General features: G+C 35.2%; 1 protein-coding gene across 3 annotated transcripts in view; it reads left to right on the plus strand.

The window, feature by feature from the left end:
* The window catches only part of ptprn2 (protein tyrosine phosphatase receptor type N2), a 283,469-nt gene that overhangs the window by 179,288 nt on the left and 79,898 nt on the right, over positions 1-24,283 (plus strand). For all 3 annotated transcript variants that reach the window (NM_001128667.1, XM_021477405.3, XM_073906198.1), the window contains 1 exon segment: positions 8,100-8,164. In NM_001128667.1, coding sequence (NP_001122139.1) covers positions 8,100-8,164 — 65 coding nt within the window.

Here is a 24,283-nt window from a genome sequence, read left to right on the forward strand (position 1 = left end):
TGTATGTGTGTATGTGGTCAGTTTGCTCAGTTGTTCACTTTCTACAGTGTTGGACTTGTGACGCAGATCTTTGCACAAAAGAGAAAAAAGTAATGTAAAGTCAAGGTAAACTATGTGGTTGCAGTGCACATTTCTTCTAAATTTTCTTTTGAAGACAGGATTGGTTGGGTTTAGGGAAGGGTTTAGGTCAGTGGTTTGCTTGCCTAGGTGATCTGAATGACAAGCTCTGCTTTCTCATGAATGTGTACAGGAATGATGTGTATCTGAAACAGACACTAAGAAATGGTTCTGATTCACAGTAGGTGATTTTTAATCTGAAACATGCAACAAAACAACAATTTTTACAATATGCAAAAAGGTTGGCAGAGGAACATATTTCCAGTGTGTCTGTGCTGTTAAAAAGGCACAGATTCAAGTAAGGCAATCCTTTCACCATAGATTAAACTTATATTTTGTGTCGTTGACAAGATTTTTTTATTAATTCAAACTAAGCATTTCAGATTAATTGCATTTAAATGCATATAAATTGGATATTTGTGTCTTGTGCGAGGACTCATAAACGCAGTCCATTAGTGATGCTGTAACAGCTGGGGCATTAAGAAATGCATATCTGGAATAAAACTGTAGTGACTGATACAATAGCCAATTAAAGCTGGTTGAAAAACAACTTGAAAATCAAGCCTGACACATGTTTTCATGGGCTGTCTTGAATAATTTGGGAAGTCAAGGCAATTTTTTGTGAATAAAATCACAAAATTGCAGCTTCCAGGATCTGTGTATGTGTGTAAAACAGATTGTAATTCATATAGTTCTCTGAAATCTAATTTGTGGGCTAATGCCATTGACTATTTTTTGTTTGTCAGATGGCGAATATCACATATGAAATCCAAAGAAAATATGTTTGAATTTAAAAGGCCTTGTTATTTGCACTCCATGGCAGCTTTATGAGACCATCACCTTTCACCATTATTTGGCTGCTATCTTATTTCATCATCAGTGGACAGATCTTTTCTCTGTTTATCTTTCATTACCTTTGAACCAAATCCAAATCTAGCATACAGTCCTAAAGACAGCAAAAAAGAAACCTTCATGATGCATTTTCTTTTTTTTCTCCTTCTTTAAAGCAGGGCATCTTACCCTCACGCAGTGCCTTTCCCCTGAGAAACGCTCAGGCGCTCTGACTCTGTCCCCAGCCTTTCATTTACATTTAAAGTGGCTGCAGACAGGCCTGAGTGCAAAGTGGATGGAGGAGGCCTCCACAGTCTCTGAGCTCTAATAAATGGAGACTCTGAGGGGTTCTGGGGATTGGCTGTGACACAAGGTTAACCTGGGTGCAGTTTCATTCGCAAGGGTGGGTCAAAGCTCAGAACAGGGGAGAGTGAGATTTAGTCGCTCATGTGCGAATATGTGATGTGAGAAGGCATGTTTGCTAACGTGGTTGCATTTGCACTCATTTAATCTTTGGAGACAAACACATCAAAATGAGCTGGTGGAAAATTAGTGACACAGTATCTGCGCTCACTTATTATCTAAATAGGTTTGCCAATGAAATATGGGTAAATTAAAGTGATCAAATTCAGTTGTTAAAGATTATCAAGGTACTTTAACAAATATGGGTCTGTGACAGACATATTCTTAGAAAGATAGCAAGTTTTAGAGTGCTTAGAAATGCTTTTGTTGTATTTATTTTATATTAAAGTTGAGATCAGCTTTTTTATTCACGTTTTTGGCTGAACTGGTAGAACATTTCTGACCATCTAATTGCAATCAGTAGGCAAAACTGTCTTAAAGATTCATGCCTGCTGTTCTAAATCCACCAGAGGCCACTGTTAACCAACTGGCTGACTGACTGACTGATCGACTGAGACCCTGATTCCCTAAACCCTACCTATAGTGTTTTTTTTAAAACACAGATTGACCTGTTCACCCACTTCCCTAAACCCAGCCGACAGTTTTAAAAAAGCAATCCAGAAAAAGAAAAGCCACACTCTCACCCTATTACTTACTTGTTTTTTTTGGATTCTATTTCCGTCTTACCCACTTTCTGGAACCGTTCTTCACCAGACTCGAACCCTCTCGTCGTGGTCAACTCCTCTCTGTGTCTCAAGTCAGCTGACATACATGACGAGCTAATGGACAAACTTGCAACAGCATGACAACCGTCCATATGGACGTAAGGCGTCAGCTAGAAAGCGCGAAAAGGCTTGGAATCATACCTCTCCGTATCGTTCATTTTAAAGATAAAATGCAGCCAAACGTAGCTCTGGCTACATAATTTACAATCTCCAGAAATTTAAATAGGGCTGCCTTTTCAGAATGAGCCTGTGTTGCTTTTCTGTGTTGAGTTTCCTTCTGATGTTCTGGTTTCCTCAGTCTAAAAGCATGCAGTAGGTGAATTGGATAAACTATAATTGTCTGTTGTGTATAAGTGTGTGAGAGAGAGTATGGGTGTTACCCAGCTCTGGGGGGTTTGCAACATAACATATGCCAGAGAAATTGATTCGTGGACAGAAGAAGGAAACTTGAGTGAAATTCTCAAGACCTTTAAATCTAACAACAATTGTTGAATTAGGACCAAATATATTTACAAGACTCCTTACCTGCCTGTCCTTTTATGTATTTATCTATCGTGAAGTGCCCTATTGCATAAATTTGGGGTGTGGCTTCTGTAAAGGCTGAGCCAGAGTGTGTTTATTCAGTGTGGAAAAGACCTTCGCATTCTACTGCAAAAGTGCTAGCTAAAAGTCAAAGTCTTGCCAAATACACAAACACAAGCAATAGTGTAGAACAAAGATAAAAAGCAGCACAGGCTCATTCTGAAAACGTAGCCCTATATACATATCTGGAGATTTATGTAATTATGTAGCTAGAAGTACGTATGGCTGCATTGCAGTACATGACAGCATTGCTTTCCATGCTTACCAGCTGACCGCTTAACTCAGTATGGACTGTTGTCCCACTGTTACTAGTTTGTCCAGTTAGCTCACCATGTATGTCAGTGGACTTAAGTTGCTAAGAGGAGTTGACCATGATGACAGGGTTCGAATCTGGTGAAGAACAGTTTTAGAAAATGGGTAAGACAAAAAAAATAAATAAACAAGTAAATGACAGGGTGAGAATGTGGTAAAATATGAAAAGTGGTAAAAACCAGGCGAGCGCTTTTTTTCTGGATTGATTTTTAAAACTGTTGGTTGAATTTAGGGAAGTGGATGAGTCAATCTGTGCTTTTGAAAACAATTTTGGTTGGGTTTAGGGAAGGAGGAGGGTGGGTCAGTCGATTGGTCAGTCAGTCAGGCAGTCAGTTAACAGCGGTCTCTGGTGTATTTATGTAAGAGCAGCAGGCGCACATGCCACTTGCAAGAGAAATTTGAAATATGAAAAAGCGTACACAAAAAAAAGTGGATTTGCAAAAACAAAAACTGCAAAAAAATGTACATCCTGGAACATATTTGATGCTCTCTAGAAATGTATATAGTGGTATGTTTTTAAAATGATCTTGGGTTGATAAAAAATGTTTTGCCAAATGTTGGAATTTGGTGGAATATTTAGGTCTCAATCGATAAGAAGAGCTTGCAGAGTTTATTTGCCACAGGCAAGCAGAACTTCAAGTTAAATGTATTTAAAAGTAGCCTATTATTTAAATGTTAAGAAATCCCTGCACTTCAGACCTGTAACAGCTGTTAAAAAACATACATTGTTTGTGTGTCTTGTTACAAAAGCGAAACAAATCTTCAGCTTACAAAAATGACCATGCACAAACCGCAGCGGGTATATTTGCAGCCTCTATTTACGTGCCTGTACAACAAAACAGTTTATATATGGCAGTAATAGATGTTTAGTGAGCTTGGATGATCTCTGTCTCAAGAAGTGATGTTGTGGTGCAGAATAGCTCAGCTGTATTTGAGACCCAGACACTAAAAAAAAGTGACTTTCATTTTCTCCCCACCGCAGCAGCTGATAGACATTTTAGTTCACACACTCCCTCGCTCCCGTTCTGTCACACACACACACACACACAAACACACACCTGTTTATAGAGACTGGGCTTTAATGCTGTCACAGGCGGAGAGTGGGAGAGGATTCAGGAGTGAAAGACAGTGATGTGAAGAGATGAGCTGCTTGTTGATTGGTCCGAGACGTCGTGCTTAATCATATGGAATGTAGCATTAAGAGTGTAGAGGAACGGGCTTTGATAGATTAAAATCCTAATTAATGAGTCTCCAGCAGACAAGACCAGCACTGGAGACCAACTCTGCCGGTGTCATTAGCATACATGTCATCTGGGGGCACTTAAAGAACTCTCTCTTTTTTCACTCGACTCATTTTATTCTTTATTACTTCAGAACGTTCCTTTTTTCCCATTTCTCTTTTCTCTCCCGATTCTTCACCTTGGCTTCCTTGCTTTTGCCATTTATTTTCACACTTTTTTCCCCTTATCTTCCCGCGTCTTTGACGGTCTGTTTTTCTTATATATCTTTCTTTCTCTCTCTCTTCACTATCTCAGTGCTGCCTCTTAACCTCACTCCCTCCCTCTGACGTTCCTGCTCCAGCAAAGTAAACAAAGTCAATTATAATTTCACACTGTATAATTATTTTCCCTTCTGTGTAATCTGTAAAAAGCCTTTTAATTCACTCTCTCTCTCTCTAAATGCGCTATCAAAGCTGTGCTTGAAAAGAGCAACTTGCCGGAGAATCAAAGTAGGGGAACGCATTTCATCTTATATGTTGAGCTTTTTTCGACTAATGCATTTCGCTTGATTCTGTCATACTAAGATATGCTTAAATCTACATATTAGATTGTGCACGCTCTCACACGCTGTTTGTGGTGATCAATTGTTGCTTATAGAACATGGCAGGTTAATTGTTTGCACATTTAGATTAGTTACTGTTTGTGATTGTTCGCAGCTCTTGTAATGAAAATGTCTCGGGTCTATTTGTTGCTGAAAACTATTAATTAAGCAGAGTGATTTTAATGTATCTAGTATATATTTTATACGATTTTCTTGTGGGTGGCATGGTGGCTAGGTGATTAGCACCTAACAGCAAGAAGATCACTGCTTCGAGTCCTGAGTTTGCATGTTCTCCTCATGTTCGTGTGGTTTTCTCCAGGTGGCTCCCACAGTCCAAAGACATGCGCTTTAGGTCAATTGAAAAAACTGAATTGACCGTGTTGTATGTGTGTGAATGTGAGAGTGTATATTGATGTTTGGTTGCAGCTGGAAGGGCATCCGCTGTGTAAAACATATGCTGGATAAGTTGGCAGTTCATTCCGCTGTGGTGACCCCTGATGAATAAAGGGACTAAGCTGAAGGAAAATAAATGAATGAATTTTCTTGTCTGTGTTTCACAGTAATAATTTTATAATGTGGAATTTCATCATTGAAATGTTGTTTGTTGTGCTGCTAAATTAAATTAGCTTTATGACATCAAAGCCATCCCTTGGAAGAGTAAAAGTTACTTGCCCAAAGAGTTTTAAAACCGACAGTGCAGCCTTTTTCCCCAGAAAGATAAATACTGAGAATAAAATGAAATGAAAAATGATTTAATTATCACCGGTAACTTGCTAACATAAAAATGTGTTTAGCTGAAAAGATGAAAACACATTTTCATTACATATTTGAGAATGATTTATGAATGTATTGTACGTCATGGAAAACCGTTACACAGAAAACACTTTTGTGGTTTAATGCATTAAGGCAGGGATATTAAAAGAACTTATACAGTACAGTTAATTATTATTTGGACTGTGTGCTGAAAAGCGATGGCCAGAATGCAGAGGATACACTATTTAATGTAAAACTTTGTACTTTCCATTTATAATTTGGCCATCTGTTGACTTATGGGTATTTATTGATGTTTTTATATATATATATATATATAAAATGCCTTAAGCCACATAAATGTTTTCTGTATAATTTTTGCAAGGCAGGAGGACTCTTTAAAGACTTTGTATCTTCATAATCTAGCCATTTGTTTTATTTAATAAATTTATATTAATCAAGCGTATATCAAATTTCTCTGCGACATTATTATATATCACATTATTATGGAATCAAATGCTTAATGATTTAAAGATAAAAGTATCAGAGTTGATTGTTCTTATATCACCAGTGACACTTGACAAACTGAAAAATAAGAAATGGACCCATTCCACATTTCCAGGTTTCTCAATAGCAGAAGTCGTCATAGTTGGGTAAACTTAAAGCTCAGTGAATGGGAGAGTACAACAAATCATTTTTTTACAATCCCATTTGTTATCCAGACTTTTAGAGACAGGAAAAAATTGTGTAAGACTGAAAACGACAGCCAAAAATCAAAATAACTTCAAATTTGCTGTCCTGCCTCCATAGCATTACTTTGCGTTTACAATAAAGGTGGTGAGAGTGTCAAAGTCCTTTAAAGCTCCAGTGGCGAGAGCATCAGAATTTGTGATCGATCTCATATTTAAAGGAGCTGTTGCAGCATATCAGCAGATCAGTTAAATTCCCACATAAAAATAAGCTGGCTAGGGTGAAAATGTTTAACACTTTTTATCAAATTCATTTAACAATGGAAGATCAAGTTGTTGCATGTGCTGTGGCTTTGTTCCACTAATGTGTCCATATGTCTGAAATATTCTGAAGCAGCAATCCTGTTTTGTATTTTAGCATGAGATTCACACTTTTTTAAAGAAAAAAAAATATATATATAACATTAATGCAAGTAACTCACCAGTAACTTTTTTAATGTATGTCCCTATAAGAAAACCGTAAATAATTGGAAATTTGGTGACAGTCTTGTGAAAAGTGGAATTGAGCGAACAAAAAATAGCCACACTAATCTCCATAGACCATTCGCAGAATCTGAGGTGTGTTAAAAACACACTTTTTTAGTTTTCTTTAAAATATTGGTGTGGTAATCTGTTTTAGTCCTAAATTTTTGCTTTGGCTCATTTTTGCTTTATTTTTTGTCTGTGAGTTCATTCTTCGATTTCACTTCTAGTTTCCACCTTATTTTGCTATGCAAAAGCAAGATTTTTTTGAACGAGTTCTGAATCATTGTTCATGCTGCTTTGGATAAATCAGTAGACATAACACATGCCACTAAAGTGTCAAACTTTTGTCCTGCAAACCAAACAAAATATTATGATTAGAAAATTCCAGCGTATCAAGGAAGCATAAAACCGGTTGTTCATAACAGCTAAATATTAGTGGAAGTGAATAAACCCGAAAGTCTCAACACATTTCAAATATATTAACCGTACCTGCTCTTATCTAAAAATAAGATAAGTATTACTTGAATTGCTTGAGATGCCACTATAAACAGCATATAAAAAGCAAAATAAATAAATAACACATAATTCTTCTTTACTGTTTCAGTCATGCCAGCAGATGTAGCACTTGATATGCTGTAACAAAATATAACCACATAAATGTCCTGAAGGATTAATTGTGCAACTTCATCAAAGCTGATATTACTTTAATATCTGAAAAGATATCAAAGAAAGTATATCTGTGATCCTCAGATAAGACTAAGCCACAAAAAAAGCTACCAAAACAATGTTTTTTCTACACATACAAACATGGGATTCTCAATTCCAATCCATCATGTGAAAATATGACAAAATCCATAACAGTCACACAATGCTCTTTTACCTCCAAAGTCACACAGTAGGCTAAATGTCTGTGCTTGCAGGTTGCCGACTCAAACATCTGCTGCTTTCTTGCTGTATTTTTGTAAAGGTGTCTGTCTCCCCGGAGCAATACACTGAAGTCCCCAAATACACTAAAATCCTTTCACACTGCTAACAATACTAAAGAACATGCGCACATCCTCGCTGTTTCCTTTTGATTGTTCCTTGCGGATATTTGGGTTAATGTTCTAGTTAAATTGATATTCAGATATTGATTTTATTAGCACAAACAAATATATTTCTGCCTTATGTTTTACAATCTGTGCTGTGTTTTAAAATACAGCAGACTCTTCAGTATTCGTTCATATGAGGGCATACACACACACACACACACACACAGAGACAGAGAGAGAGAGAGATCAGCACTGATGACATGCTCTGCTCTCTGATCTGCTCTCACATTTTCCTCCTTCTTTCTCTTTAACAGTTGAGCAAAAAGGACAGCTGGAGAAGGAGAGTGGTCTGCGGATTCTTGAGGCTGGACTGAGTGATGTAAGTCAGAGGAAAGGAGTCTTCTTTCTCTCTCCTTTCCCTCCCTCACCAATGATGACATCCTGCTTTCCCAGAGTGCAACCTCTTACCGAACGCATTTTACTCGCAGAATCTGTCCTTTAACTGAGCATACTTTCATAGATGGTGTTTATATCCGACTCTAGAATGATATTTCATGGATTAGCAGTGGAACCATCAGCATTAAATTGTGAGGCCTTATACTGTTTATGTAAATGTCCTTTGACATGCTAGTGGTACATTTGTAATGGCCAAGTGCAGTAAAGAGCTTTTCAGGCTGTTTACACTAGTGTATTTTCCTTTTATAATGCATAACTTTTGCCACGGTTAAGCCTTGCATCCATGCTATACTCGGGAGAGTTTTGAAAGCTATGGTAGATTAGTAGATTTCAACACTGGGTGATCAAAACGGAGACCATACTGACCAAAAGGAAGGTGTAGTGTATATATTCCTGGACAAAAATACTGCGTTTTACATTGCTTTTGTGGTATAATGACCAAATCTGTCATCATGCTGGAGCTCGTTTTCACACAGTAGCATACTAGAAATATTTTGTTTATTGCTATCTCAAGCACAGAATAAACAGGAGTAAACACCTCGATTGTTAAATTATCCAATTTCTGTCATAGTTGTCTGTACACTTTTATTTCACATTTTAGTTTTGAATGGCAATAGCATTTAAAATGTATTAGACAAAGGTGACTTAAAGGGATAGTTCACACAAAAATGAAAATTCAAAAGAAGACATTTGGAAGAAAGCTGGAAACCAGACGTTCATAGTATTTGTTTTTCCTACTATGGAAGACCAGTTTTCAGCTTTGTTTAAAATAAAGTATTTTGTTTTTAACAGGAGAAAGAAACTCATAAAGGTTTGAAACCACTTGAGGGCAAGTAAAGTGAGCAAATTTACCTTTTTTAGGTGAGCTATCGTTTCAAAGAGGCAAGCTATAATTATTGTATTTGGCAGTGTGGATGAAAATATACTGCTAGGTTCATCATTATAATAAGTGGCTTAAGCTACTTTGTACTTAGATGTAATAATCTTTGGTATACAATGTGCTTAATATGTACATAGATGTTTTTATGTCGTATTTATATTTTTAAAATATCCTAATATATCTAGATCTGTAATTATGGTGGGGGAAATAAGTATTCAACACGTCACCATTTTCAGAAAACATATTTCTAAAGGTACTGTTGACTTGAAATGTTCACCGGATGTTGATAACAACCAAAGAAATACATATATGCAAAGAAAACATTCCTCACAGTACTCACAGTAGTTATTCAGCAACCCTCTGCCTTTTGTCTGTGTAAATCAATATTAACTGCTTCAGTCCAACATTTACATTAACAGGAAGATGAAACAAAGGTGGAATGATTCAAAACACAGACCAGGAAACTCTCAAATGCTTTCAGAGAAAGAAAATCAAGCTGTAGAATTGCACAGCCAATCACCTGACTTGAATCCAATAGAAAATACAAAATAAAGATCAGATTTGATAGACAAGACCCACAGAACCATCAAGATTTTTACACTCTGTTGAAGTCTGCTAAAAACTCACACCTAAGCAATGCATGTGAGTTCATTCTCATTATGAGAGATGTCATTAAGACACCCCCCCCCACACACACACACACACACAAACACTGAGATAGTATTGAATTCCTTATTCACAGGAAAAGTATTGAATACTTTTCTCCCCACTGTAAATTTTTATTTATAACAATTTGCATTTATAATTGGCCCATCCCTTACACCTTATCCCACTCTTAAACCTACCAATACCACCAAACCTAAAGTTACCCCTATCCCACCTCTGCTTGTGCAGTACAAATATGATCACAACACTGTACTTAATTTTTTGCATGTAAGTACCTAGTTTTTAAGGCCACTTAATTTAAAGTGGAACCCTGCTGATGTTTCTATTTTAAAATGGATGTTAAAATGAGGATGTGTTTGTGTGGACATTAGCCTCACTCTGCACTTAACCTTGGCTTATCATCATTATTTCACATTTGTTATTTAAATGTAGATTTGCAACACCTTTTAGTGTTCACCCCACATTGCAGTGCCTAATATTCTAACATTATAGGTTACATTAGCAAATAGTGAATTCATTGTACTTTGTTACTGATTAATTTTTCATGACTAAATTAAGTATAATATTATTTACAAACCATTTGTATTTAAGAATAGTTGGTGCTAATTTAAGATTATTCAGAATGTGTAAGTAAATGATTAATAAACTAATCAAATAAACATTTACATATTATTATTCAGGCTTATGCTAATAGTTAATTTGTATGTTAATAAATACTTTAATAACTCAACTCAATCCAGTTTTGTAACCTAAAGTGAAGACTATTCATGCTTTATAAATCTCTTATAAATGAAAATTAAAGGCTCAGTATAAATTGAGAAATACATTTTTGCAATCTTATTTAAAAAGTAAAACTACTGTAAAGTTTAAACATTGCTGGAGTGTCAAAATGTGACATAATTGGATAAAAAAACAACAATATAATAATTTAACTATAATATGATACAACATTACAATGTTATTTAGCGATGTTTAAACTGCACAGTGATTTTATTTTAGTTAATATTGCAAAGTTTTATTTTGCATTTGATACAGTTTCATTTGGGTGTCTTTAAGTTAACAGAAATAAATAAAGTCGCTTATTTTCTCTTGTTTTCCCTGTTTAGAATATAACTGAGCCTTTATTTGTCATTTATAAGGGATTTATGAAACATAAAGTTCTTACTAGACAAGGACACAAAACTGTATGAAGTTGAATTAATAAAGCATTTATTAGGATACAAATCAACTATTAGTATATGCCTGAATAATAAGAATTATAAATGTCAATTTGAATAGTTTATTAAATTAATAATAATTTAATAGTTAAATAGTTTATTAAGTAAATGAGTACTTACGCATTCTGAATAATCTTTAAAACCCAGCAACTTCTCACACATAACTGGTTTGTAAATGATCCTATAAGTAATTTAGTAATGAAAAAATAATAACTAGCAAAGTATGAAATTACAATCATTAGGCACATTTTATATGTGCTTATAAGTCAAGAATGGAGCATTTGTATATGCAGTTAAACATTGCATGCTAGCATATGTTAATGTAGAATTGATGCTTAACAGATAATGAGTTAACTACTGTATTTGCTAATGCTTAATAAATGATTCATAGTGTGTAGTTATTATAGTGTTACCATATTTTCAAAAACGTTGATGTTAGAATGTAACAGAAAAGCTCTTATCTTCCATATGAAAGGTTACATCGAATGTAAAATCTCTTGTGCTTCTGAATTGTCGTTTTATTCACACTTCATGACTTTTATGTGTTTCTTAAGTACTTAAAAAGGTACTTTCTTAAATAATGCTATTATCACGGTGCATATTCAGAAAGGCATGTTATTACAAAAATTGCATGGTATAACTATTTTATTAACCTTCTCTGTTCCCGTGAATTATTAGACCAGATTAAAAAGAAAGAAAAAAGGACTGCAAAAGCTGTATCCTGATTCCTAAATGCCATTTATTTTTCCATTTAATAACAATAATATTATCTCCTTAAAGGATGTGCACATCTTGCACCCGAAATAGGGGGGGTTGCATCATAAAAGCGCATATACATATATATGGTGTGTGTGCGTGCGCACGTGTGAGTGTGAATATGTGTGTACATATCTGTGATTGCCATTAAATAGAGCTAAGCATCTCTCTCTGTCACAGATTCAATTCGCTGTCTGTAGCAAAGGCAGCATGCCAGATATACTCTGTCAATCAAAACGGCCACACAACAGCCAGACAGAGGGAAAAGAGAGAGTGAAAGAGAGAGAGAGCGAGAGAGATAAGGGGACAGATGGTTATTAGTTATCTCAATCAAATACATGGACAGAGATGTTTAGAGACTATTGCCTAACACGCAGACGTTTGGCAATTTCACTGGATACTTTAACTGAAATGATTAAAAGTGCTGTTCTGCATGAAACATGAAACCATTTAAAACATAAACAGTACAGCGCAGGGATCTACCACAGGGTTGCTTTAATATCTTAGATTGAAAAATTGTCAAACTTGTTTTGCTTTTATTTGTGGAAATAATCAGAGAGTATATCCTTGCATTGTTCTCAGCATTAAAAGGGAACACGGGGCAAACGAGGCTGTTCTTTTGCTGGGACATTTGATCTCATTTCCAGTGACCATCTGCCCTTAAGTCTGTGTTGTTTTGGTGGTAGATCTGTTGAGCCCTTTGTGCACTGCCTAATGAATGAACTGAGGCAGCATCGCCAGATCTCTCTGGATGATTTTATGGAAAATTCCTATTTATCAAGCTAATATCAGTACAAAATATTTTGAAATGTTTTATAAAACCATATTTTACCTGGTTATCTTAATAAGACTATTTAAGTTCATTGCATTTTACTGCAGCTGTCATTGATGGCTTAATTATCATAAAAACTAATTGTCATAAAAATGAGTGATGATAATCGCAGGGTAAAGAATTACATTTCAGCAATGAGTTAAAGTTGAAACATAATTGTGTAATTATACAGTAATTCAGCATTAATGAAAAACATATACCAAGACTTATGAGCATGTAGTTTCAATATTTTGGGCTCTTTAATTAATTGTAACATTTCATAGTCTCACAGTCACTCTCTTCATTCATTCATTCTTTTTCCTTTTGGCTTAGTTTTTATATCAGAGGTCACAACAGCGGAATGAACCGCCAATTATTCTGGCATATGTTTTATGCTGTCAATGCCCTTCAAAATGCAACCCAACAGTGGGAAACACACATACACACTCATTCACACACACTCACACACTAAGGCCAGTTTAGTATATTCAATTTACCTAAATCGCATGTCTTTTAACTGTGGCCCAGTCTGGCCTGAAACCAGCAAACTTCTTGCTGTTAGGCGACAGTGATAACAACTTAGCCACCTTACCGCTTATCCCTTTATACTCACTTACTCCTACGGCCATTTATATCAAAGTTGATATTTAACCGCACCATGTTGGTGTTTCGTAAAATCTCATTTTTACGAGGTGGGTCGTTAGCCCAACGCTTAACCCCAAACCTGGAGGGCCAGAACATACACACACACACTACTGACAATTTAGCCTACCAAGTTTATCTAGCCCTTGTCTTTGGACTTGTGGGGGAGCATTCGGAGAAAACATGCGAACATGGGAAGAACATGCAAACCCCAGACAGAAATGCCAACTGGCCCAGCCGGGACCGGTGACCTTCTTGCAGTGAGGCGGCAATGCTAACCGTGAGCCATCATGCCACCATCCCACCTATTCCCTTTATAGCTGAGTTTTATTATTATTTATTCATTCAGTTTTTTTTCGACTTAGTCCCTTTATTAAATCGTGATCGCCACAGTGGAATAAACCGCCATCTTATATAGCACATGTTTTATGCAGCGGATGTCTTTCCAGCTGCAACCCATCTCTGGGAAACATCCATACACACTCATTCACTCTCATACACTACAGACAATTTAACCTACCCAATTCACCTGTATCGCATGTCTTTGGACTGTGGGGGAAACCGGAGCACCCGGAGGAAACCCACGCAAATGTGGGGAGAACATGCAAACTCCACACAGAAACACCAACTGAGGCTCGAAACAATGACCTTCTTGCTGAGAGGCGACAGCAATACCTACTGCCCCACCCTGTCACTTTTATTATTAATAGTATTTACTTTAAAGACAAAGCCACAGTTTGTTCAGAGAATCACTGTTTACTGTGATAATCGAACTGGGACCTTAAAACTGAGGTACTTACCAAACCATGATTTTTGTTTACCATCACACCCATTGTATTTACATTATATGATTTAGTCTTAACTCTTTATACATGTATGCATTTAACAAAGTGATTTAACATGGGAAACCAGAAAACCGTTTGTCATAAACCAACTAGATTAGGAAAAGCAAGGTAAATAAACTACTAAATGACGTGAAGAAAATGGAACTTGTGCTACAAATTTATGTGTATGTACAGTATGATTATAATAATAAATTCTGATAGCAAATTGAAGTTTGCAGCTAAAATAACTAGAACCAGTAAAAGCTAAAAGCCTTACACTTTCAAACTCTCTTACATTCAAAATAAAGCAGATCCATCCACAGTATTTAGAATAAAACGCTGTATTTTAATTAACCAGAGCACAAAACAGTAAGTGAATTGTATGAAGCACTTTAAAATGCTATTTCTTAGAATACAGTTTATAAAAAACATTTCAAACATGACCCTTTTCTTGTTGTTGTTGCTTTTTCTTTGTGACTTCGGACAATCACTGAGATGGATGTTTTTAATTTTCAAGTTTTCTTTCTTAGCACTGTTTTTCACAACGCTCCCATTACATGAAAATCCAGCCATTGATTGTTTGCCAAGAATTAACGTCAAGCATATTCCTATTGAAAGCAGCACTTTGATAACCCATCCTCCCACCTCCACAAATTGTTTTCCGATCCACTTAGGGTTGTCTCCATGCCAACATAAGACAAACACAACAATAGAAAGAGGGGTGAAATAAATAAATAAAGGTACGCATGTTTTTTGACACATTAAGCAAGAGATGCAGCCATCTCGCTAAGACAATAACAGGATTAGCTCAAGTGCTGTCAGTCTGTGAGCTGACATAATGCAGCCTTTAATATTCATAAAGAAATTAAGTGAAGAAGGTTTTGAGGGGCGGTGGACGGATGCGATGAAAGGGGAGGGTGCGCGTGCATTCACATTGATAAATATTCATCGAGGCCTCTCAGCGGAGGTGAGAATGTAATCAAGTAGGGTATTGATGTGCCGGCAGCCTTTATGAACCTGGTCTAAATGAGCTTTCCAATAGAAAATGTGACCATAAGACCTCAGTGTGTCTGCCACAAACAAGCAAAGAGGAGGATACATCGTGAAACAGGCTGCATCTATTATCTTTTCATCCATTGTAACGGCTGGGTTGGTAGTAAAAACTGTCATCAACATTATTGTTTGAATGTGACGGGGTTGTGAAATGGCTTTTATGTTTTATTGGTGTGAGCTCATTTAAGAAGTTGTTTGCAAACTGTTTGTGAGTGCGTAAAGCAGGGCTGATTGAAAACATATGATGGAAATTAAAGGGATAGATCACCCAAAAATTACAATTTACTAATCATTTACTTGCCCTCAAGTGGTTCTAAACTTTTGTGAGGTTCTTTATTCTGTTCAACACAAAAGAAGATATTTTGAAGAAAGCTGAAACCCAGTAACCATTGACTTTTATGGTAGGAAAAACAAATACTATGGAAAGCAATGGTTACAGGCTTCCAGCTTTCTTCAAAATATCTTCTTTTGTGTTCAGAGTAAAATTTGACAGAATTTTCGGTAACACTTTACAATAAGGTTCATTAGTTAATGCATTTACTAACATGAACTAATCATGAACAACACATGTACAGCATTTATTAATCATAATTGAACATTTACTAATGCATTATTAACATTTAAGTCCATGCTTGTTAACATTAGTTAATGCACCTTAAGTTAACATGAACTAACAATGAACTACTGTATTTTCATTAACTAACGTTTATTAAAATGAATAAATACTGTTGTAAATGTATTGTTCATTGTTAGTTCATGTTAGTTAATGCATTACTTAACATTAACTAATGAACCTTATTGTAAAGTGTGACTGAATTTTCATTCATGGATGAACTATCCCTTTATTGGTGAGATTGAGCTGCTGGTCCTGTTTAGCATCCATATTGATCATTTTTTAAATCAAATCGTAACATTTTTGTGCTGAAGTAACTGTTTGAACCAAGAGCTTTCATTACAGTGCACTGAAGATAATACAGACCCTTTCTTTCTGCTTCTCTTTGCTCGCACACCTCTGCTAGTCATTTTCACCATGCAGCATGGGTGCGGGGCCGCTGTCTAAAGTTTGTCATGTTGGCCCGTTTTGTTGGTAATTAGCCTTAATCACGACTGCTCTGCAGGGGTCGGCGGGGGCGCAAGACTCTCAGCTGGAAGGGAAAGGAAAATTATCTCAGCTGTGTGAATATGATCAGATAGTGCAGAATAAAATAAAAAGCCATGTAGAGCCATGCATTTGGCTGTGTGCATTTCACTGAGCAGATGTGTGTGTAAGTAGGAGGATTGACACAGGTTGTGAAAAGCATAAAGAGAAGATGATGTATGTACTTTAGATTGAGGCTCTCAGAATATTTAATATTTTACTACGTAATTACCGTGGCCAAAACATAACTATATATTTTGAATAAAAAAAGTGTCAATTATTACTTTTTTATTGTTGTTTTGTTATATCTCCATTCGCCAAAAGTAAGTGCATAAAACGGGAACAATTAATCATACAGTATGCAACATTGGACCACAAATCCAGTCTTGTGTTTGGCAATAACAAAAAATACATTGTATGGTTCAAAATAGTCATATTTTCTTTTATGTCAAATATCAATTGATTATTAAGCAAAGATTATGTTTATGAATAGTATGACGAAACTTTGTAAATGTCCTGCTGTAACAGTAATTAAGAACATGCATGGCTAACAACTTAATTTGCACAGCTTTAAAGAGGATTTTGTCAGTATTTAGATTTTATTTTATTAAACCTAGATTACAGATTGTGATTTTTGGATCTTGTTAAAATATTGTCCTATACTACCAAACTACTACCATACATTAATGGAAAGCTTATGTATTTATCTTTCAAAAGATTTCATATAGAACTTGTGACTGGTTTTGTGTTGGGTGACATATCTTGCATTAACATGATATTGAAATATACATATTTATGAAATAGCATGTCATATTAGCAAGTGCCTTTATTTATTTATTTATTTATTCATTCATTTATTTATTTGTGTATTCTTTATTATTAGTATCATTTATTTGTTTATTTTTATTTATTTATTTATTTTTATTATTTGCTGTCTCCATCTATGATGTGATTAGTCATTTAACTGCTCCACCAATAAAATAAAATTGGAATACATACCTAAAATATTAAATATTACCTAAAACCTAAAATATTACCTAAAATATAAAATATTAACCTCTACCAAATGGTTGATTGTTGGTTTATGGAAAAGGCATCAGAATTAACATGTATATGAAAATCAGAAAATATAAAGTCTAAGACCAATATATTTAAAAACATAATCAAAATAAAACATTTTTGAAAACTAAATCATCTTTATTTTTTAAAGTATGCCATAAAATATTTTAAATTCTTATTTAACATGTTTTCTTGTTTTGTTTAATTTTACAAAAAAAAACAAGTGTAGTAGTGCAACAGGATTATGTTTGCTTAATTTTCTTGTAAACAACACTGCTGTGTGTACAGCATTATTTAAAACATTCATTCTTTAAATTGCTGTAACAGTCGTTATTTAAAACAGTCAAAATATGGTCAACCATTTAGCAGAGCAGGCAGATAAAGGGTATAGGTGCATCAAGTTTCTTATTACATCTTTTGTTTTTAATTGAGTTAATAAATGTGCTGTGAATAGTAATGTTTTTTTTATGCCTGTACAAATATATTGTATTTTCTAAAAGCAGCTTCTAAAATATGGAAGGTAAATCCTGCCAATTCTTTTAAATAAATTAAATAAACATAGGAAAATAAAATGAAAACCAGATTAACAATTACATTATAAAACATTACTCGTAAAATAGCTGCCAAACCTGAAAATGAAATTGAATCAAATAATTTTCATTTTCCTTGTGAAAAAGTCCTTGTCAAATCGATAATTAAAATGAAGTTTCCAATTTAACATTTAATTTTCACTGCATTTCCGCGTCAAGGCTAAAAAAAAATTGAAAAGCCAAATTGAAAAAAAAAATGCAAACACAATTTTAACAAAGCTTATTGTTAATGTTCACGCTATAATAGTGACACAATTCAAGTTAAAATGTAAATTTAAGCTTTCCTTTTATTGACACTTTTTAATTTCAGTTTTTATTTTTTAATTTCATTTTCAACGTCAACCTGTATGCCAGGGGTCACCAAACTTGTTCCTGGAGGGCCAGTGTCCTGCAGAATTTAGCTCCTACCCTAATTACACACACCTGAACAAGCTAATCAAGCTATTATTATGTATACTTGAAACACCCAGACAGGTATGTTGAGGCAAGTTGGAGCTAAACTCTGCAGGGACACTGGCCCTTCTGGACCGAGATTGGGGACCCCTGCTTTATGCAAAGCTTATGCTAATCAGTGGGAGGGGCGTATTCAAGAGACGTTGAGTGTTTTGATTGGCCGAGGGCAGAATCAAGGTTTTGATGGATGAGACAGCGAGAGTTACTGATGTATATATTACAGAAGTAAAATGGCAAAAACTGTTAGTAATCTTTTACATGAAGCAGCTGCTGCATTGGTGCAGTACAGCAAGAGGAACAGAGGACCAAGGATAACCAAGCGTCAAACATTTGTCCCACAGCAGTCATGGGCTTCTTCGGTGGGCAGAGAAACTGCAGTTAAAGGGTTTAGGTGCATCAGGATTCTCATTCCTTCTTTTATTTTTATTTGAGTTTATGAATGTACTGTGTTAGTTAGTTGTATAGTTGTTATGCCTGCACAAATATATTGTATTTTCTAGATGCAGCTCCTAAAATACTGAATACTATAGTGTAAATTGCAAAAAAATATATAATAAAAAAGAATAAAAAAAATAATAATAAAATTTAATCAAATTAAAATTGACACAAGCAAAAAAGAATGGAAAGGAAAGGAAAGGAAAAAAGGAAAGGAAAGGAAAGGAAAGGAAAGGAAAGGAAAGGAAAGGAAAGAAAAGGAAAATTAAAAGAAAAGAGCCTTCCCATGGGGGGCAATCAAGTCATAGGATTCCTCTCACCTCATGCATGACTGAAATCTCTCTCCGTACGCTTCTGCTAAAGTAATGACAGAAATGCTTAGGCAGAGGTCTGATATGACAGTAGTGCTTGCGACTGTGACTGTAGATGTAGACTGAGGTAAGTAAATGTCAGAGAGATAAGGAGGGAGGATCGATAGGCCTTCCACAGGTCAGCCCTCCATGTGGGCACATGCAACATTTAAAATGAAGACATGATTATTTGATGCGAAGTCTGAATGTCACATATAACTCCTGCATGTAGAGTGCTGCTGTTTTGATATTTGCAGCTTGGTATATAAATTTTTCCCTCTGTGATCGCACATAACCAATACAACGGAGGCAGAGAGACAGAAGGCACTTATTTCTTATATTTGTTTTTATCCTGAAAAGGTATGATCACAACTCTTCCCAATTTTTAATAACAATAATGTTGTTTAAAGCAAATTTAGCTGAAAATGACAGTTTGTTAAAATAGTAAATGTTTGTGGTTATTGAAAATCAAGATTATTCCACAAAATATATTAAAACATTGTTAACATTGTCAAAAAATGAAAACAACATTTTTATTTCAAATGTAGAAGAAGTGTGAAGCAAAACAAGATTTTATGACAAAACTATAAGGGCCCTATCATACACCAGGCGCATTAAGGCGTAAGACGTGTTTGGTACAATCTGTTGCTTCTTTTACATCAGCGCAATCCTAACTTTCCCATTTTGCACCACATTGTTTAAATAGCAAATCCATTTGCACCACTTTGTGGCCTCATGGATGTCCTGGGCTATAAAAGAGGTGTGTTAAGGTGCATTGTTGGCACATTGCTCTTTTGAGGAACTGAAATGGACAGTGCCGTTGACAAGAGCAGAGCGCATTAGTTGTGAGCTTATGCAGGTCCAAACGCTTAATAAACACAGGAAGTATAGCAATAAACAAATATCTTTACACATGAAAAAATTAAAGGAAGTATTTTCTACATATAAAAACCAATACGTCCAATACTTGATCATGTCAGAAGGCTTTTTTCAGTTTATTTATGACAATTTGCATTTGTACAATGTTAATATAATTTGATATATATATATATATATATATATATATATATATATAAATATATATATATATATATATATATATATATATATATATATATATATATAATTTTTTTTTATAAAAACAAGTTTAGATTTGTCCACCGGTCAGGTTTTGGAGACGTATTCGTCAACATATGGGGCATAAAAATAGGACGTGTGTTTGGATATAACTCAGTTTTTTTACTACACTTTAAAATTACTGTTCATTTATTCATAGAACTGAATTTAGAAAAAATTTTGAAACAAATCTTTGCACTTAACAAATTAAATTAAATTTAGGCTAATGGATGTCTACAGTACAGTGTGTACAACACCGTTTCCTCATCCACGAAAAAAAAAAAGGAGTAAAGTAATGCCAAGTTCAGTTTGCATGATTTTCAAAGTAGTCATGTCACAGATGTTTTCACACTGCATGACTATCTGGAATAGCGTTTTGTCGCTGCTTTGTTTACACTGAAAGATGGATCGGTGACAGGGTCTTTCACATTGCATGACTTAACAATAGGAAAAATCACCGACAACTTTGTCCAAACTACGTCTCACAGCCAAAAACACATAGTATATCTTTATTTACTACATAACGAGAATGAAGACTTTATTGGGGAAGAAAATGTACATATTTGCTCACCTGGATTTGAAGGGAATTAGCAGTTACTCCTCAACTTTCTTTTTTAACTTTCTGTATAAAACATCAAACAGACACGGGTGCTCCTGTCAAACCTGTACTAGTTTTTCCTCCATTTCTTGGGTCCAAATAAACCAAAAATGAGCGTTTTTAACTTCTCCCTCAACCTCCCGCTGGGCTGCAGGTACACACACACAAGTGAAGGCTGCTCTCTCATTGACTAGGCGATTGCTGATGTTATTTTCAGTCAGAACTCATTTCACAGGACATGATTTGAATCTCCAACAGCTCAGGTATCGGTGACTCATCTGCGATTCTCTCAGATCACGTCTTTGATAGTTCGAACTGTGATTGTCAGTCACATCCACAAGCATCGATTTGCCTGTCATTTCAGGCATTTGTCTGCAATTTCTCAAAAACTGTCGGCGAGTCAAAATTGGGGAACTCATCATAGGAAGTTAAAGTAAAGTAAAGAGAAAGTAAAGAAGCTGAATGGAGGAGTCTCATTCTTTATACTCGTGCTGCAGATGGTCTGTTTAACTGTTTTCTCGCTAGTGAAGCTTTCAATTTTTCCTCTTACAAAGTCCACCATGTAAATAGTAAATGCGTCATGGCGAGACGCAACTGACTCTTAAAGGGAATGCGAGATGAGACTCTGATTGGTTTGATAATGCATGTTATGCTCAAAACACACCCTACAGCTCATTAAGAGATTAAGCACAAACCTGTTAGACCATGCACCATGGCGCAAAGCGTATTTATCCATCCTTAAACTAACAAAAGTGGATTCAGACACGCTCTTAATACTTTTGCACCACTCGCTTTAGACTTAGAGTGTTAAAATAGAGCACTCTATTGAAAATCCATAGAAACATTTTAAGTGGTCAGTTTAGCTTTATATTAGATATGTGAAATCTGGTGGAGAGCAGGATGAGAGAGACAAGAAAAAAAGTGTGAGCTGGAAGCAAGGAAAGGGAGTCTTTTTTTCAGTTGATAGTTGATAAATGTGTTGATTAATGTTTTAATGAACTCATTTGCTGGCCAGTATATCATATCGTTCTTCCTGTTAAAAGATGAACCTCTTTATAGCTTCTTCCCTGATTAAAAGACAGAGAGAGAGAGAGAGAGGGGGAGAAAGAGAAAGAGGGAGAGGGAGTAAAAAACACAAAGGATGAAAAATAAAAGGAAACGGGAAATAAGGAGAGCAGGTAGCACGGGATATGAGAGAGTGAGCGTGAAAGAGATATACATAGCTTATAAAAGGCAAAAGGAAAGGCCTGACCTTTCTTCCGGTTTCTATCACTGCCAGAGGTCACGGGGGGCACACAACACCTGGTGGTATCACCCGCCCCCGACCACCTGTGTGTCAGTTGGCACAGTTGTCATGGCGACAGTGACTCTGCCACCCCACGTCAGCTGTGATAGGGGTTTCCATGGCGACGCTCTCTGTCAGCTGCACAGGCCTGTGGTTTAACTCTCAGTCTCTGGCTGCCGGTTGGTGGAGGTGTGGGAGATGTCCAGGTGTAGAGAGGTGATGAAGGAGAGCTTTAAAAAGAGCTGTCCGTCCTTAACCAGAACCACTGAAGCATTTTGTCTGCCCAAAATCACATGATCATTTTGCAGTAACAGTCAAGATTCTGTTTGTTAAGGCAAGACACTAGATGTAAATAGGGTATACATAAAAAAAAAAACTTCCCCAACTGACTCCTTTCAGTAATAAAAAAGATTGCATTATATAATGTTGTTTAAATATGCAAATCAGTAATTGTTTAATTAAATATGCACTCATCTGCATACATTCTGAACACTGGAATAAAATCAACTACAAAATGTTTGTTTGGTCTGTCCCTATTTTTGTTAATTTGGATTGAAGCAATCCAGCATTTTAGATTGTAACTTGAAATATCAATTATCTATTATACATTTCTATCTACTATATATTTTTACAGCATTTTTCTGTGAATTTAGGCAATGTATGTTGGTGCATTTAAACTAAACAGATTTATTAAACAGAAATATTTATTAAAATAATATTTTAGTCACCAAACATATTTATAAATGGAGAGATAATACAATTAAATTCAACACAAATTCAACAAATTTTTCATTTTTATTATTATTTATTTATTTATTTATTTATTTCATTTTCTTGTCGGCTTAGTCCCTTTATTAATCAGGGGTCACCACAGCGGAATGAACCGCCAACTTATCCAGCAAGTTTTTACGCAGCGGATGCCCTTCCAGTCGCAACCCATCTCTGGGAAACATCACACACACTCATACACTACGGACAATTTAGCCTACCCAATTCACCTGTACCACATGTCTTTGGACTGTGGGGGAAACCGGAGCACCCGGAGAAAACCCACGCGAAGGCAGGGAGAACATGCAAACTCCACACAGAAGCGCCAACTGAGCCAAGGTTCGACCCAGTGACCTTCTTGCTGTGAGGCGACAGCACTACCTACTGCGCCACTGCATTTATTTATTTATTTATTTATTTATTTTGCTTTTCTTGTTTTTTACTCTTTTTTTAAAATTTGTATTTAATATTTTTCTGTAGCATATAAATTTGGGTGTTCTAGTTTTTGGACCGTTATCATAAGTTACTTTGTTAGATAAGCAACAGATTTGGCTTCAGTACCGACCAATCTAATGTATATGCACAAATATAACATTGAATGGCTTCAGATTAAAAACATGAATTCAAAAGATTTGTGAGGGGTGTACTTATATATGCTGAGCACTGTACAAATTTATGTCTGACCTTTTAAGATGTATATATGAATAAAATTAATTTGATGAATAAATAAATACATAAATAAACAATAATGGATGAATGAATGAGTGAAGTAAATAATGGTGTATAAATTAATTAAACAAAATCCAGATAAAAATGTTGAATAAATAAACAAACAAACAACTAAATAAACACATGCATAAATAAATAAATAAATAAATAAATGAATGCATGAATGAATGAATGAATGAATGAATGAATGAATGAATGAATGAATGAATGAATGAATGAATGAATGAATGAATGAATAATTATTAGGACTAAATATTAGTAAAGAATAGGAAATGTTATATTCTTAAATGATTAACCTAGTTCAGTAAATACATACATTTTTTGTTCTTGTTATACTTTTAACTATGTTGATGACCTGAACCTTGTAATTGTAAAAATAATAATAATAAGTGCTGTCGCAAGCATTTGCTGAAAATACTGTTTAGTTTTATGTGATGATTTTTTTTCCAATGAAAAACAGAACAAAATGCCTTTGGTGTAATAATAGTGTTTTGAGAAAAATTAAAACAGAATGTTTCCTAGCTGTATAGATAGATAGATAGATAGATAGATAGATAGATAGATAGATAGATAGATAGATAGATAGATAGATAGATAGACAGACAGACAGACAGACAGACAGACAGACAGACAGACAGACAGACAGACAGACAGACAGACAGACAGACAGAC

The sequence above is a fragment of the Danio rerio genome, chromosome 7 (assembly GCF_049306965.1).
Source record: "Danio rerio strain Tuebingen ecotype United States chromosome 7, GRCz12tu, whole genome shotgun sequence".
In the NCBI taxonomy this organism is placed as follows: Eukaryota; Metazoa; Chordata; class Actinopteri; order Cypriniformes; family Danionidae; genus Danio; species Danio rerio.